This window comes from Heterodontus francisci, chromosome 12 (genome assembly GCF_036365525.1).
Source record: "Heterodontus francisci isolate sHetFra1 chromosome 12, sHetFra1.hap1, whole genome shotgun sequence".
NCBI lineage: Eukaryota > Metazoa > Chordata > Chondrichthyes > Heterodontiformes > Heterodontidae > Heterodontus > Heterodontus francisci.
In genome coordinates, this window is record NC_090382.1 from 34,160,010 (window position 1) to 34,178,394 (window position 18,385).

The 18,385-nt window shown below is 42.5% G+C and overlaps 1 protein-coding gene across 3 annotated transcripts in view; it reads left to right on the forward strand.

The window, feature by feature from the left end:
* LOC137375808 (cytochrome P450 26B1-like) overlaps positions 1-11,450 on the forward strand; it is a 30,801-nt gene extending 19,351 nt beyond the window's left edge. For 2 of the 3 annotated variants that reach the window (XM_068043291.1, XM_068043290.1), the window contains 3 exons: positions 6,233-6,388; positions 8,841-9,122; positions 10,726-11,450. In XM_068043291.1, coding sequence (XP_067899392.1) covers positions 6,233-6,388; positions 8,841-9,122; positions 10,726-11,100 — 813 coding nt within the window. In that variant the 3' untranslated portion in view covers positions 11,101-11,450. The remainder of the gene's footprint in view (positions 1-6,232; positions 6,389-8,840; positions 9,123-10,725) is intronic. The other variant, XM_068043292.1, reaches the window with a different exon arrangement.
* Positions 11,451-18,385: the final 6,935 nt, after the last annotated feature.

Below are 18,385 nucleotides of genomic sequence, written 5' to 3' on the forward strand. Positions count from 1 at the left end.
CATCGTGATCCCCGCATCCAATAGCAGGCCTAATTCAATTTTTCCCCCCTACAACTCTGAAGATGGGCAGAGTCGACATGACAAACTGATGTGATTTTCTAGCATCAATTTACTTTTGTATCACTGCAAGATGGGTGATTTAAATAGGCAGCTGTAACCCAAGGGTGTAGGCATGAGATAGCCCATCCTGGCACAATTTGGGTTAAATACTCATGTCAAGATGTGCAGGAGGCAACATGATGCTATCCATATGTAGGGGAGATGGTGGCATAGTGGTAATGTCATTGGACTAGTCATCCAGAGGCCCAGGCTAATGCTCTGTGGCCACAGGTTCAAATCCCACCACAAGAGATGGTGGAATTTAAATTCAATTAATTAATAAAAATATAGTCTGGAATTGAATAGTGCTACTATGAAATGATCATCAATTGTAAAAATGCATTGGGTTCACTAATGTCCTTTAGGGAAGGAAATCTGCCATCCTTACCTGGTCTGACCTACATGTGACTCCAGACCCACAGCAATGTGGTTGACGCTTAACTGTCAGCAAGCCACTCAGTTGTCAAGGGCAACTTGGGATGAGCAATAAATGCTGGCCTTGCCAGCGACACCCACATCCTATGAACTTTTTAAAATATTGAATTGTACTTGTAAACTTCCCAAAGGACTCAGCCTGGGAATGTACCATATCCTATGGCAGCAGGGAGACAGATTCCTGGCAGAAGCTGACTGAACTGATTTCAAACATTCCCATAGTGAGTTGGGGCAATGGCTTCACTATCAAAGGTTAAGAAGAAAAACAATAGCCAGGGTTCCCATTCCCAACTGCTGTTCAGTTAGTCCTGTGAAAGTGTATGTATATTGACGGAATTGGATACTGTTCTGAATACCCTTCCTGTCAATGGTCTGCCAGTGCCCAAGATCCAGGCTCACAAGTGGAAAGAGAGAGTTGATCAGCTACTGGAGGGCTGTCAGACCATGGAGAACCATACATATGTGAAGAGTACATAGAAAAGTGAGCCTCCAGGACTGGAACATTTTCATGTTGCTTCAGTAACTGCCTCCTGCCAGCAGGTCACAGCAGAACCTGAGTACTGCAAAATATAGCAGTCCACTACTTACTCTGCATTCAACCAATTTAAATTTTTTGGAACTTTATACTGGCATATATTACAGGCAGATGAATGGAAAATTCCAAAAAGGACTAACAGAATCAGACTTTGCCTCAAAGTCAGAAGATTGTGGGTTCCTCACTCTAGTGAAATTGGGCCTCGTTGCACCTGTATTATGGGCCTAATAGGGGTACAGGGGTCAGCAACATATCCATACACAGACACCAGTGGTCGTCGTAAAAGTTTTTGACAGCTGTGACTGGTAATTTCAGGGATGAGAAATTTCCCATTGGCTTCTTCTTTCTGACCAGACTCGCTTTTTAAAAAAGAAAATCGCAAGTGTCAGTTTCACAGTTGAATTGGAATTTCTAAGCTCAGATCATTATCTAATGTTCATTAACACTACTTTCCATATTCACAGCTGACAGGTGCTAAAAGTGGGATCAGCAGTTTCTGGACTTTGGACAGATTCGAGGTTTCCTGGCGGGCTTTTAAAAAATTCGGAACCTGCTGGAAAACGCCAAATCTGTTTGAAGTTCAGAAACCGCTTTTTTCAATCTCAGCAATGATCAGAGAGAGTGAGAGAGGGACGGCAAGGGCAGAGAGAGAGGGGCAGAGGGAGAGAGGACAGAGAGAGAGAGGGCAGAGAGAGAGAAGCGAGAGCAGGAGGAGAGGTGGGGTGCAGAGAGAAAGAAATTATCTCACCGGTCCCCATGTAAGACAAAAATTGGAATGTGGCCCTCCAAGTGAAAAGGTTGGACACCCCTACTCCAAGCCTTTAATCTAAAGTTTTTAAATAACCTAGCAGCTAGGTAATTTTAAAACACAAGTCTAAAGGCTTGAGTTATGTAAACTCATTTTAAAATGGCAAAAGTCACTTAGGGAATGTCTCTCTTGCTACACTCTGGCACGCATTACTTTCACTTGGGACACAAGTTCAGTGACATGTTTAAAGTTGCTGGACTTTTACTTCTATATAAATGTCCGCTGCATCCATTTGGAATCACATTGTCCCAGAACTTGTATTGAGGGGAAAACAGACAAGAAAATCCAAGGAAGCTCCAGAAGTCAGCACTATATGTTCCTCATGAATGCAACAGTGAGGTGTAATGGGGCTGAGCAATATTGGCAAAAATAGGATGCTGCTGACCCCTATATAATAGGTAGTAAATACAATGTAACAGATAGCTTTAATAAACCTTAACCTATGATGAACTGTCTACTATTCTGCAACAAAATCCATGCTGTATTTGCAGTTTTAAAAACTATCAGGAAAGACATAGCAGAAGTGTATTATGTTTCAGTGGACATGTTAGAAACAGTCATTGACTGATTTTGTTTTGCTGTGAATTGTATTAAAGGACAAGTGGGCGGCACAGTGGCGCAGTGGTTAGCACCGTAGCCTCACAGCTCCAGTGACCCAGGTTCAATTCTAGGTACTGCCTGTGTGGAGTTTGCAAGTTCTCCCTGTGTCTGCGTGGGTTTCCTCCGGGTGCTCCGGTTTCCTCCCACATGCCAAAGACTTGCAGGTTGATAGGTTAATTTGCCATTATAAATTGCCCCTAGTATAGGTAGGTGGTAGGGAAATATAGGGACAGGTGGGGATGTGGTAGGAATATGGAATTAGTGTAGGATTAGTATAAATGGGTGGTTGATGGTCGGCACAGACTCGGTGGGCCGAAGGGCCTGTTTCAGTGCTGTATCTCTAAACTAAACTAAACATAATGTCAAAGAAGAGTAACTGCATGTGCATCATTTACTATCATGTGCATGTGCATGTGCATCATTTACTATGTGGTTAGCACCGCAGCCTCACAGCTCCAGGGACCCGGGTTCGATTCCGGGTACTGCCTGTGTGGAGTTTGCAAGTTCTCCCTGTGTCTGCGTGGGTTTTCTCCGGGTGCTCCGGTTTCCTCCCACAAGCCAAAAAAAGACTTGCAGGTTGATAGGTAAATTGGCCATTATAAATTGTCACCAGTATAGGTAGGTGGTAGGGAAATATAGGGACAGGTGGGGATGTTTGTTGGGAATATGGGATTAGTGTAGGATTAGTATAAATGGGTGGTTGATGTTCGGCACAGACTCGGTGGGCCGAAGGGCCTGTTTCAGTGCTGTATCTCTAATCTAATCTAATCTATCCAGTTTGAGGGCAGATAACCTGAGTGACCAATGTCATTTACAAGTTGTCTATATCGTATAATTACATTACATTAAAAGTGTACCTTTGCTAACAGGTAAGAGATTTGGCTTGGACATAAATTGGTTAATCTGGAGTGCAATCTTACAGGTAGTGACTAAAAATTCTGCAACTGAATAATACATGCAGTAACAACTGCTCAACCTTTTGCAGAAAAGCTTTTTGTTAATAATTACCTTGTCAGAGCTGAATCGGAACCAATACTGAAAGACTGAGATTATAGACATAAGTGAATTTAAGAAAATCGCTTTATTGGAGGAACTGAAGGGCGCTCTTTATTTGTAATTGTGTGTATCTAATTTTTTCACTAGCTTTGGTGAATAAATGACATTTTGTCCATGAGAGATGCTGTTGTTTCTGTATTTTAGAATCCAGGACCTAGTTCAACAGAATGTCAAGATGAATAAACTAGTCTTGGCTATCTACCATTAATCTCTCTGTCCCTTCCTGTCCCACTATGTTTTTCTCTTTTATTTGACTCTCCTGAAGTACTATCTGCTCCATCCTATAAAATTCTCCTGCTTTGGAGATCACTGCCCTTTTATTGGATGCCCTGTCTTCGGACACATATTGCAAACAGGTGGAGAAGTTGCACAAACCTTAACCTTCATGGTTTGATTGTCTTGTGACAACAGCAGTGTGAGAAATGGTCTGTCTTTCTGTTGCTGATTTTCCTACCGCCTTGCCTCATAACCACAATAACAATCCTCTCCTTGAGTTTCATGGTTTATTAGATGAATTTGTACTCCTGACACAGTGTGAATCCACAGAGGTCATACAAAAAGGTCCATCTACCACCCCGTGCTATGATGTAGCTAGCTCTAATGTTAACAAAAGAATTTGCATTGGCATTGCATACTATTTTGCTTGCTAGCTAGCTAATACAGTTGTGCTGCTCTCCATTGATGTTTTTATGCTTAGCTATTTTATCTATAGGGAGAAATATGTTTTAAATTGGACTGTGTTTTGATGGTATTAGATTGGCTATAAACTTTATATACAGCTTAATTGCCCCCATGTCCGTGGCAGAATCAATAATTTTGTTTAATGTCCGCAGATGTTGGTGCCTATCCCTGTTTGGGCACAAAATTGGATTTTTGGGATCCTCTGTCCCAAAAGTGCCAGCCCTGACCTTGTTTAATAATGAGGGGCGTAGCAAAGGTTTTAGGGTTCCTCTGCCAAATTAGGTTGCCCCGTGCAGAGCAGTTGTCAAGTGTGGATGTGGCCTCGCCAGCAGCCACCACCAAAAAGGTAAGCATAATCCTCTTGATTCCCCACTTCCAGGACTTACCTGAGGTCTGCTGCCAGTGAGGCAGTTGGCCTAAAATTGGATTTCCAATTGAACTAACTGTCTGCAGAAAAACAACAAGTGCTCACCACAAATATGTAGATAAGGCCAGAGAACAAAACTGCAGCAAACCTTCAGCCTGCATCTATTCCCGAATAATCTACTTCAGAACTGTTCCAAACTACTTTCTAATCTAGGCTGACATTTCAGTGTAGTATGTGAGAGTGTGCTGCACTGTTTCATTTGAGACATGTAACTGAGGCGCTCTCTGCTCTCCCAGAGTTGATGTAAAAGATTTCATGGCACCATTTGACAAAAAACAGGGTGTTTGCCCAGTGCCCTGGCCAAGATTTATTCCTCAGCCACCAAAAACAAATTCTACCAATAAAGCCATGCTGATGCACCTCAAGGTATATCTGACACATCTTCACTTTGTCAGGCGAATTCTCTGGTGCCGCACAGAACCAAAAGCAATTATGAAAATCCTGTTTTTTTCACACTGCTGCAGAATGGGTTTGCATTGCCAGTGAGCTTAATGTTAGTATTAGTTGTGCGTCAGCTGTGTTTCAGTGGTTGCACTCTTGCCTTTGAGTTAGTCGATTGTGGTTTCGAACCCCCCTCTAGGGACTTGAGCACAAAGTCTAGGCTGGTACTTCAATGAAGTACTGAGCAAGTGTTGTGCCTATTTTTAGATGAAATGTTAAACCAAAACCCTGCCTATCCTCTGAGGTGGACACAAAAGATCCGATGACACAATTGGAAGAAGAGCAGAGGAGTTATCCCTTGTGTCCTGACCAATATTTATCCTTCATCCAACATACCAAGATAGCTCTCATTGTTGTTTCTGGGAGCTTGCTGTGTACAAATTGGCCACTGCATTTCCTATATTACATCAGTAACTCGTCTTCAAAAGTACTTCATTGGCTGTCAAGCACTTTGGGACGTCCTGAGGATGTGAACAGGGCAATGTAAATGCAAGTCTTTCATTTGTTTCTTCTTATTGCTGCTGAAAAATTGTACCTATTCTTCAAAGTTCCCTTTATCACTAATGGTCAAACAATAACATTACAGACAGTGAAGCTTAGACTGAAACATCAACATTGAGCCCTCACTGACAGAAAGAAGAAAAATGACAAGGGCCTTCTTATTTTCTTCGACAGCACCTTCCAAACCCATGACCTCTACCACCTAGAAGGACAAGGGCAGCAGATGCATGGGAACACCACCACCTGCAAGTTCCCCTCCAAGTCACACACCATCCTGACTTGGAACTATATCACCGTTCCGTCACTGTTGCTGGGTCAAAATCCTGGAACTCCCTGCCTAACAGCACTGTGGGTGTACCCGCACCAAATGGACTGCAGTGGTTCAAGAAGGCAGCTCACCACCACCTTCTCAAGGGCAGTTAGAGATGGGCAAAAATTCTGGCCTTGCTAGCGATGCCCACATCCCATGAATGAATTTTTTTTTTAATTCTGGAAAGTATAGCGTCTGTTTGACAGTACTTGGCACTTTCAGTGTTGGCTGTGCTGGTCTATGACCAAAATTATACCAGGATACCCAGCTGGAGAATATGGAAGCAGAATAAATAAGCAGTAAAAATGTGAAAATTCATGAATCGCTCTTTTACTCCAGGGCATACGAGCTCGGGACAGGCTGCATCAATACTTTGAAAAGGTCATAGAGGATATGCTTCAGTCTAGTTCCTACAAAGAGTACTCAACTGCCCTCAGCATCCTGATAAACAGCAGCAAAGAACATGGAACGGAGATGAGCATACAGGAACTGAAGGTAAGAATTAATGAACTTGAAAGCCAAAGTTCATAGTCAGATTCTTTTTTAGGGGAAGTGGAGGAGATTTTGATCTCATCAAGAGCAGATGATACAAAACATGGAAGCATTGTGAACTGTGAGGAGGATAGTGTCCAAAAGTACATAGACAAGTTGGTGGAATGGGTAGACAGGTGGCAATTGAAGTTCAATGCAGAGAAATGTGAAGTGATTCATTTTTGCAGGAAGAACATGGAAGGACAATATAGAATTAAGGGTACAATTCTAAAGGGGTGCAGGAGCAAAGGGAACTAGATGTATATGTGCATAATTGAAGGTGGCAGAACAGGCTGAGAAGGAGGTTAATAAAGCATATTGTTACGACCAGGTGAGAAAGGGGTCTAAGCTTCCCTCTCAGTCTTCACCTGGTCTTACCGTAACAGGGTTTTAATTTTAAACACACTATATTTTTAGTTCCCGCTTGGTGAATCCCTGTTCATCGCTTTCCAATTATAAGGCAAAGAAACCAGCACAAACCGGTTTTCTTAGGTTTAAAGAAGAAAGGTTGAAATTTATTAAACTTCAACTTAAATGCTAATTTCGTTAATGCCCATGGATACACAGCACGACCATGCTAGCATGCAAAGGCGATGCACACATGCAGATAGAGACAGAACAGAGCAGAAGAAATAAAGTGGAAAAGTTTGAGGCAATATCTGAAGAGGGTTTTTGTTATGGATCTTGGAGCTCACTGTAAAGTCCTTGATTGTAGGTAGATCTTGCTTTTCGTTATGGCCCAGTATTCTTCTTAAACCATGTTCGCTGAAGGAGGCTTTTCTCTCTTGCGGTTCATGCGTCTTCAGTGGATTTGGAGTCCCATGAGAAAGAGATGAAGAGCCAGACAGGAGAGGCTATGGCGACCCAGCCAGGAGAGGAGGTCCTTTCAGTTCAGGAGCAAACAGACACTCTGAGTTCAAACTGTTTGTAAAATTCAGCAAAACCCAGGTTGCCAATCAGGATAGTCATGTGACAAGCTGGTCTGACCATGTCTGTTTGTGGATTCTCTGGTCTTAGCTGACCCTGGAATGTCTCTTCTTAGGCAAAATACCTGGTGCTCAAAGTCTATTGTGGGTTAAATTGGAGCAGGGAATAGCCCTTTTGTCCTTCAAAGCAGTGGCTGTTGGTATGCAAAAATGTTTTTCCAGCCAAGGGCCTGGTGATTTTTTAACAAGCCCTTTCTACACTTCAGCAACAGTTTGAAATTTAATGTCCATATGGCGAAATTAATATGCCTCATTCTTGGCAGGTGGGGGTCTAGCATGACAATCCAGTATCCTGGGCTTTATTAATAGGGGCATAGAGTACAAGAGCAAGGAAGCCATGTTGAACTTGTATAAGACACTAGTTCGGCCTCAGCTGAGTATTGCATCCATTTCTGGGCGCCGCACTTTAGGAAAGATGTACTTGTGGAGACAGTGCAGAAAAGATTCACAAGAATGGTTCCACGGATGAGGAATTTCAGTTATGAAGATAGATTGAAGAAGTTAGGACTGTTTCCTTGGAAAAGAGAAGGCTGAGAGGTGATTTGGTAGAGGTATTCAAAATCATGAGGGGTCTAGGCAAAGTAGATAGAGAGAAACTGTTCCCACTCGTGAAAGGATCGAGAACGAGAGGGCACAGATTTAAGGTATTTGTTAAGAGAAGCAGAAGTGATGCGAGGAAAAACTTTTTCACGCAGCGAGTGGTTGAGGTCTGGAATGTGCTGCCTGAGAACGTGGTGGAGGCAGGTTCAATTGAAGCATTCAAAAAGGAATTAGACAGTTATATGAAAAGGAAGAATGTGCAGGGTTACAGGGAGAAGGCAGGGGAATGAAACTGAGTGAATTGTTCTTTCAGAGAGCTGGTGTGGACAAATGGGCCGAATGGCTTCCTTCTGCACTGTAACGATTCTGGATTCTGTGAGGGCAACTTTACCAGGTTAGGAAATAGACATTTTGCACACATTGCCAGAAGATACAGGTCAAGCCTAACACAGGGGTTACACAGAGGGTAAAGCTGTATCTTCTTTTCTGTCCTTAGATGAATTCCTCCCCCACCATCCCTTGAAGCTATGTGTGATTATTAAAAAGTGAAACTCGTACCAACAACAGTTCACATTTGACTCTGTTTCATTTATCCTTGAAAATGAGCAGTGTTCTATCTGGTCCTCTGCCCTGGTTTGCTCCCAGTAAAGTGAGTGGAATTGATGCAACTCTCACTGAGACAACTGCCTTAACTGCTGCTGTCTAGTGACCTCTACTGGCATAAAACCATTGGATTATGTGAACATTTATAAATGAAACCTTTGACGCATTCCTGCTAAAATAAATGGCAGGTTCCACTATTAAGAACAGAAGTGTGCCTATCGATGCATTACAATTTCAAAGGGGTCAGCTGCCCTCCTGGTGCTGAAAAGTCAGATATTTCATTGCAGGAAGCCATGGTAGAGCTGATGTTCGCCGCCTATGCCACCACTGCCAGCGCTTCCACTTCCCTTATCCTGCAGCTGATGAAGAATCCAGCCGTCCTTGCCAAGCTGAGGATGCATCTCCAGACCAATGGTTTCTGGCCTGAAAGTAACACAAGGGAGGACTTGCTGCATCTTAGTGACGTCACCCATCTGCAGTACCTGGACGGTGTAGTAAAGGAGGTGCTGAGGCTGCTGCCCCCTGTATCTGGAGGATATCGGGTGGCACTCCAGACCTTTGAGTTGGGCGTAAGTTGGTTCATTTAAATTTAACTATATTTCCTATTCCTACTGAATAACATCTTTTTTGGGAATTATACTGATTTTTGTCTGATAACTCTCCCATGGGAACACGTTACTGTGTTAAAGGTCCAAGTTATTGTTGTTGATTCACAGATGATTGAAACTGGAATTCAAGTATAACTTGATTTCGTGAGTATTTAGAAAATTTGGAATGTTGATTCTGTGCCATCTCCCTCATTCCTTGACATACAGGGCATGAAAGTGATGTCATTACTCTCCACCCATGTTCTCGGCAGTACAAGAGAGCATGACCAGGTTGACTCATCCTTTGAGTTTCTTGCTCTTTCTTCACTCGCCAACTTCCTCCAGTTGCCTGACCAAAGTCATTAATTGTTTGTGGAGCGTTGTGCCAATAATCAAAATGCTACCATCCCATTAATGACACTTGGTGCCTCCAAGATCTTTTTTCATTATGTTTCATCAAGGTATCACAATCTCTTAAAGTATGTCCACTTCATACAGAGAGTATTACTGTGTTCACTAAAATAAGCTGAATGCATTTAGCAGAATTCACCATCCCTGAGTTTAGCATTCTGTTCACATTGTTAACTGGGAGTTGTAGCTAATTCAAATTCTTAATTTGCTGGTGAACAGGAAGAGAACAGAATCATACTGGGGCTTAGAGGGTTAAATTATGAGGACAGGTTGCAGAACCCTAGTTTTTATTCACCTTGAGTATAAAAATTTGAGTGGTGATCTGATCAACAAGTTTGAAATGTTAAAAGGTTTTGATAACTAAAAGGTAGATACAGAGAAACTATTTCCTCTGATGGGGGAATCATGAATGAGGGAACATAATTTTAAAATTAAAGTTACGCCAGTTAGGAGGGAAATCTTTTTCACACAAAGGCTGGTAGGAATCTGGAAGTTTCTCTACCAAAAGGCTATGGATGCTGGAACAATCGGTGCTTCCACGACTGAGATAGATTTTGTTAGGAATGGGTTATCAAGGAATTTGGAGCCAAGGCAGGTCAATGGAGTAGAGCTACAGATCAACCCTGATCTATGTGAATGGCAAAGCTGACTCGAGGGGCTGAATATCCTACTTCTTTTTCTATGTCTCTATGTTCCTAGAAAGGAAGTTTTATTTTTGCCCAGCATGTATTCATCAATTTGTATTTGATGTGTGTGTCTAGTGTGCATGTGTCACTATGAAAAAGGACCATTATTTTGTATAACCAGCAGGGAACTGGACCTTGTATTCAGTTCTCCTTCACTAAGATACACCACAGTACTGCCCTATTTATGTATAAATATATCTAAGGCCTCTCCCAGTTTGCCCCTGCTATACCATGACACAGCACCTGGAGAAATTGGACCTTTTTATTCAGTCAACCCATGTTCACTGATAGGGTTTAGTGACACCAGTCATCTCCAGTTTCAGAGCTATAATTTAATGGGGAATCACGCAATGTCAATTTTAAAATACATCAGTGGCTTTATTACAAAAAGAATACCATGAATGAAGTAGACATTGATGATGTATTTGTACGAGAGAGAGAGAGAAGTGGTTAAATATATAATTATGGCAATACTTTGTTTCTGACAGGGTTTTCAGATCCCCAAAGGATGGAGTGTGATGTACAGCATCCGAGACACACATGACACTGCTCCTATATTTCAGCATCCCGAAATATTTGATCCAGACAGATTTGCCAAAGATCAAATGAAGGACAAGAATGCACGCTTTCAGTACCTGCCATTTGGTGGAGGTGTTAGACGTTGTCTTGGCAAAGAGCTTGCCAAACTTATCCTCAAAGTCCTTGCTATTGAGTTGGCCAGCCTCAGTCATTGGGAACTGGCCACCAAAACATTCCCCAAGATGCTGATGGTGCCAATCGTTCACCCAGCTGATGGACTAAAAGTGCAGTTTTCAGCTCAGCTTTGCAACAAGAGTAAAGTTGCTGAGGTTAGTCTAGAATAGTTAGTAAACCTCACAATCAAAGCGGAAAAACATTTATCTTGTTCTGTGATTGATAATTGATATCCAATGATATGATAATTAATACACTGCTACATTAGTGGTTTAATTTGCTAGCAACATTTCTCAGTTCCAGTAGGATTCACAAATGTAATATTGTGCTATTCAGTGTACATTTTTAATGATGTGTTGCTCATACAAAATTACTATCACGAATCCCACTCATTGCCATGGAATGCATATGATAAAGGCATTAAACACTTTTTTTCTGGGGAGAAAATTTTTTTTAGACCCAGTGTCAACATTGAGTACTCCCAAGGTCAGAGGTAGCCCAAGTTAGATGCAGAGTACAGCTCCCACCACACTTTCCCAAGCATGTACGTTAACACATTCCTAAGATTACCCCATTGTACAGTGTGATTTTTAGATTTTACACATCAGCCAGGCTCATAAATTGAAAATTCTAATTTAATGCCAAATTATGAACAGTTTTGTGCTGTAGACCCTGAGCTCCACACCAGGAACTGGGTTAAGACCTTCCAAATTGATTCCAGGTCAGAGCCTGGCAACCAATGGAGAAAAACAATGTTTATCTCAGCATATTACCTAATCCAATTCTTTCACCCTTTTCTAAGAACTGTTTAATGTCCTCACTAACAATGCTGTAGCCTATGTCTCAATCAGCGGAGTGAATCAGGCTGCAGGAAGAATTAAAAATTATTGAAACCTTGCTTCAACTCACATCCCAAGAATGAATATCACACCGCAGTAGTTGTGTCTGTTTCCTTTGAATACACTTGTGAATGTCAAGCATATTTCATACAAGAAACTTACACAACTGTAGTTGGATATTTCTTTTTGCACTGTACAGCAGAATAATTTAATAAATGTTCAATTATATAAGGTTATAGATATTTGATTATGCTTGGTACCCAGGTTAATTGTGATGGACAGATTGCCTACTTTTATCTATTTGTGATGTTAATTTATTTGTATGATGTTAGGAAGATTAAACTTTTTTATCTGTAAGATTCTTGTCTCATTATTTCAGTATAAAGTATTTAACCATATCAAATTGAAATAAAAACTGGATGACACTGAAAGATAAAATAAGGTTAAAAATTAAAAAAAACAATGAAAATCTAATTCTTCCATCTAGCTCACTTCCCTCCAGGTTCATGTTTCCAGAATCTGCATAGATTATCTTCATCCCTTCCTGTGTTGTTGTCATGCTTGTTCATCCTGTTTATTGACTTTGAATTGGAGCAAAAGTTCAAAAGTCTTCCTCATCAACTAAGCATAGTGATAAGCAGAATGCAAGAAAATTGAACATCTTGTAGGGGACATTGGTAAAGTTTAGTCAAGAAGTCTATATAAAAAAATATGATCGTGGTGATGCAAATCTTTCTTTTCTATACAGTAAAGGGACATATTTACAAATGAATCGATAGAAAATCATTGGCACTACATCCTTTATCTCCTAACATGTCCAGCGGATGAGTAAAGCTTGGCTGTATACATATCATAAACTCGCTATACACTCAGAATATCCCCGTACAACCTATATATATCCAATATACCCCCACATCCTTCGATACTCTTCGTACACCCTTGTACACTTCTATACACCTCATATGTGCTCTATACATTCCCATACCCTCGTAGATCTTGTACACACACCTTGGACCCCAAATACCCTCATATACTTCATATACTCAGTATTCCCTTGTGCAGCCTCCATGCACTTGATGTTCTGCATCCTAGAGGATAATGGACCAAGAACTGGAAAGTGGGATTAGGCTATTTAGCTCTTTTTCAGCTGGCACTGACACAGTGGGCCAAATGGCCTCTTTCCGTTCTGTAAATCTTCTATGTTTCTATGTTGCTTTTATTAATTGTGCCTCCTTAAAACAAATGGGTACATGCAAATTTGTTTCTCTGGGCAATCCAGTGTCATCTTTCTGGATCATTTAAAAAATCAGCATTGCTAATCTGGGAGAAAAGTAACTTAAAGTGATGAAGCTAAACAAAGAGGCTGCACAGACTTTATCCACAGATGTAAAAAAAGGTTGTCCTTTTAAAAACAATTGTACCCATAAGTTTACATTTATCGTTGTCGATTGAAATAAAAGCCACAATTTGTGCCTGTTTTGTTCTTAATGTGTTTTAATTTAAGGTGCTAAATTAAAGCAAGTTGTTTTTGTAAAGAGTGGGGCACATGTCTTCATGTTCTTCCATTATCTTTTGCATAGACTCTCCTCACTCTACTTCTGCAATATAGTTCCATTTTTATACATCCTTAATTACAACCAGTTTCTCCTTTTATTACTAATGCAGGAAATCTAACAAGGGGCGGCACAGTGGCGCAGTGGTTAGCACCGCAGCCTCACAGCTCCAGCGACCCGGGTTCAATTCTGAGTACTGCCTGTGTGGAGTTTGCAAGTTCTCCCTGTGTCTGCGTGGGTTTCCTCTGGGTGCTTCGGTTTCCTCCCACATGCCAAAGACTTGCAGGTTGATAGGTAAATTGGCCATTAGCAATTGCCCCTAGTATAGGTAGGTGGTAGGGAAATATAGGGACAGGTGGGGATGTGGTAAGAATATGGAACTAGTGTAGGATTAGTATAATTGGGTGGTTGATGGTCGGCACAGACTCATTGGGCCGAAGGGCCTGTTTCAGTGCTGTATCTCTAAACTAAACTAAACCAATATAACACAACTTAGGCATATATCTGATATGATTAGAAACTGTGATATGCCAGCACCCAATATCATATTATCTTTTGGACAAGTATACTTCTTACTATTCTACATCCTAAAATTGTTCTTTCTTTTGCTGTTTCAGTATAAGTAATTAAAATAGTTTAAAATCCAGCTATTATGTACAATCAATAATAGACTTTTTGCCTTAAAGGGGACCTGAATTACATCTGTGTTTCTTGCTCTGAGTTTCCCCTACCCCTCCTGCCTCATAACTCATACTTGCTTTTGACTTCCTGTGTGCAATGACTTGTATTTGCTGTGTTTGTAAATGTTATTTTCTTCCTAAGCTTAAAAGAACATGGACATTTCTCATAGGCTGAGGCTCAATTAAAAATTGACCTTTCAACACTTCTGTTAATTCTTTGTAATATTTTTAAGCAGGAGAACACCTTTGGTCCATCTGTTTCACCTATCCACAGTATTTCTTTAATGATCTTCATGTTGCTCTCGGTTATCACTAGCCCCCATGCCACCACACCGCTCTCCCCCTCCCCTAACCGTACAGGTTTTAAATGGTCAAACATTCATTGGTAAACCAAACATACAAAACTGCCAAACATGTGCACACTTTGGACAAACACTCTTTTCATTAATGTGGGGGATCTCCTTTAGTTTTAGCAGGACTCCTTGGTGTCATATTTGGTCGAATACTGTCTTGATGTTAAGGGCAGTTGCTCTCACCTCACTGCTGAAATTCAGCTCTTGTTTGCATTGGACCAAGACTGTAATGAAGTCTGGAGTTGAGTGATCCTGGTAGATCACAAACCTGCGTGATGTTATTGGTCAGTAAGTGCCACTTGATAAATTGTTGACTACTCCTTCCATCACTATAGTGATAGTTGGGAATAGGCTGATAAGACAGCAATTGGCTGAGTTGGATTGTCCTGTAGACAGTGTTGTATGTTTGTTTGGTAGACTGCCGCCTTAATTAGTCTAGCTGATAGAGATACTTCAGTCTGGGGGAGTTAGAACGTTGGTATTTATTATATTAGAACTATATATAGTATGTGTGACTCCACCAAAGCCATGCTGCATCTAGCTTCAAGTCTCTCTCACATGTGGGGCTGGATTTTAAGCAGTCCCCGACATCGTGATCCATGGGGGTGGGGGGGAGGGGCCTGATGATGGCTCCGGATGAGTCCCGCCACGGACCTGGACGCCTGCAGGGCCTGGCCTGATCCTCCCGGTGGCGGCAAGGCTCCATGGTGGACTCCCACCGCTGGGTGACGGCACCACAATTTGAATATTTAAATCAATAAAATTAATGAATTTAAATATACTCATCCACAATCTTGAGGGCCTGCTGTGATCTTCGGGGCAATGGTCGGCACTCCCGTGCCTTCAGATTCCTGTCCAGGGAAACGAGGCACAACACAGGTGGGAGGGGGGAGGAAATAAGTTTATCAGTGTGGTGGTGGGTGGTGGGGGGGTGGAAATAGGGTGAAATAGATGTCATGGGTGTAAGGGATGGTGGGAAGGGTTGTACTTAAAACTTTGTGCACTTTGGGGAGGGGAAAGGTCAGATATTAAAGGTAATTTAAATATCCAGCAGGGGTGACTGCCCCTTAAAAATGGCTTCAGCGCCTGCTCACAGGCAGCTCCACAGGATTGGGGGGTGGGCCTCCCCGGCTATTTAAATGAGCTGCTGTGCTTAAGATTGCGTCGGCTCTTTGGCATGCAGCCCGCGCAGGCGGGCCACCATTTTCTGAGTTCGCCCATAGAATCCAGGTAAGTGGAACTAGCTAAGTTGGTCCTGCAGAGAGCCAGCACAGACATGACAGGTCGAATGGCCTCCTTCTACTCTGACCATTTCTATGATTCTATGATTACCACTCCTTTTGGTGCTGGGCCACCAATTCTTTTGTCATGTAATCACTCCTATCTTCCACCCTGTCACAGACTTTCCCTTATCTTCTGTTTCCACCCTCCTTCCTTTCACTTGCTTAAAATCTATTACATTACTAACTTTTCCCAGTTCTGATGAAAGGTCATCAACCTGAAACATTAACTCTGTTTCCCTCTCCACAAATGCTCCCTGACCTGCTGAGTAGTTTCAGCAATTTCTATTTTTATTTCAAATTTCCAGCATCCACAGTATTTTGCTTTTGTACTTAATTTGAACTCTTCATTCTCCTGCCATCTACTTTGTTGTATCCCGAAATTCAAGTGGACAATGGGATAACCAGGTTGGAAGATGAGGAAAAGGTGTGAATTTAATGGTTGGACTTTGCACTATGTGGATGATTTGTGTTTGGGGGCGAGGAGGGGAAATGCCAGAGGGTTTATGATTGCTGAACCATGTGGCTTCACACACTCAGGTTATCTAAACTGTGCCTGTATGAGGCTGTTGCAGGCTTCTCTGACAGCCAAGTGAGTGGCTGCAGGCACACAGGCCACATCCTCATGCTCCTCCTCCTCTTCTTCCTCCTCCTTCTGCTCCTCCTCGGATGCCGAGTGACATGCACCTTTTCCTCCTGCCGCTCTAGTCTTCGCTACAGTACAATGTTGAGCAAGACACAGTAGACCACTACCATTCTGGAGACCCATGCTGGTACATACTGAAGGGTTCCCTCAGATCTGCCCAAGCTTACTGGATGATTGTCGCTGTGGCTCTTGTTCTACTTTTCCTCGACGTCATTGGCAGGGCTCCTCACAGGAATCATCAACCAGGTCCTTAGAGGGTAGCTGTAGTCTCCAAGGAGCCACCCATTTCTACTTGGAGATGCAAAACCTATGGGAGATGTGACTGGCGCAGAATGAAAACATCATGGCAGCTTCCAGGATATGTTTCACAGCCAATGGGTGGCACAGTGGCGCAGTGGTTAGCACCGCAGCCTCACAGCTCCAGCGACCCGGGTTCAATTCTGGGTACTGCCTGTGTGGAGTTTGCAAGTTCTCCCTGTGTCTGCGTGGGTTTCCTCCGGATGCTCCGGTTTCCTCCCACATGCCAAAGACTTGCAGGTTGATAGGTAAATTGGCCATTATAAATTGCCACTAGTATAGGTAGGTGGTAGGGAAATATAGGGACAGGTGGGAATGTGGTAGGAATATGGAATTAGTGTAGGATTAGTATAAATGGGTGGTTGATGGTCGGCACAGACTCGGTGGGCCAAAGGGCCTGTTTCAGTGCTGTATCTCTAAACTAAACTAAACTAAACTAGCTGAACATTGATGGAAGAATCCATTCCAATTGATGAATATCATTGGTTGATCTGAGGGCGCCTTGATTGCCACATATGTGCAGTCTATGATTCACTGTCGCAAATCCGAAAGCCCTCTGTGTCTGATTGGCCTCATCAGTGTCAAAGTGGGAATAAGTGAAGGCCTTGGCAAATATGGCATTGGTCACCTGGGAGATGCATTTGTGAGGAGCAGATGTGAAATTCTGAAGATATCACCAGCAGACCCCTGGAAGGGGCCGGAGGTGAAGAAATTCAGGGCTGTAGTGACCTTAATGCCAATGACAATACGTATGCACCTGGTCCACTGGGAAGAAGGTCTTGTTACAGGAGGCTCAGATGTCAGAAATGAGTTGCCATGAAAGCCTGACCCTCCCGAGGTGCTGTTGCTCTGTTATGTCGAGGAAGCTGATCCTCTGCCTGTATACCCTGTGCTGAGGGCTATCGCCTCCTTTGAGCTGGAGCTCTATGGCCATCCCTTCTGTCTTGTAAGCAACATGTGGCTATAACTGCATAAACTGCTCCCATGCTGCAGTGAAGGCTGGCTACAGGGAAGTTCAGATCAAGGAGAGTAAAGTCCAAAGGAGGTGCAATGACTTCGAAAAGTTGGAAATCACCTGTGATGTAGTGAAGTCAGGCTCTCGAAACACATCCTGTGAGCACAAGCCTTTCACATAGGCAGTGAATCAGCTGTGTGGTTTCAATCTTTAAAGGCTTTCCAATTTCATTGAACAATGGCTATCTGCTGTGTTCTCACCTGGTTCACCACGAAGAGTTCCACACAGTTCGGGAAACCTTTATGCTGGCTGTTAAAGGCAGAATCCTGGGTTGCAGCCGCAATTAATTACTTGTTTGAATATTTAAATCACTATCGGGATCGGTTTCCAACATGGCAGCATTTTTCGGCCCATGCCTGCAGCCGGACCTGCCCCCTATGCAGTTAAAATTCTGCCCATGTATTTTAAGGAGACTTTTCAAGATAAAAGAAGGAATCGTATTTTTTATATAGCCCCTTTCACATCCTGAAGTGCTTTACAGCCAATTAAGTACTTTTGAAGAAGTCCTTCAAAGTATCGTAACTGTTATGAAGTAGGAAACATGGCCGTCAGTATGATTTTTTTTCCTTTAATTTGTCCGTGGGATGTGAGCATCGCTGGCCAGGCCAGCATTTATTGCCCATTCCTAATTGCCCTTTAGAAGTTGGTGGTGAGCTGCCTTCTTGAACCGCTGCAGTCCATGTGGGGTAGGTATACCCACAGTGCTGTTAGGAAGGGAGTTCCAGGATTTTGGCCCAGCGACGGTGAAGAAATGGTGTTATAGTTCCAAGTCAGGATGTGTGACTTAGAGGG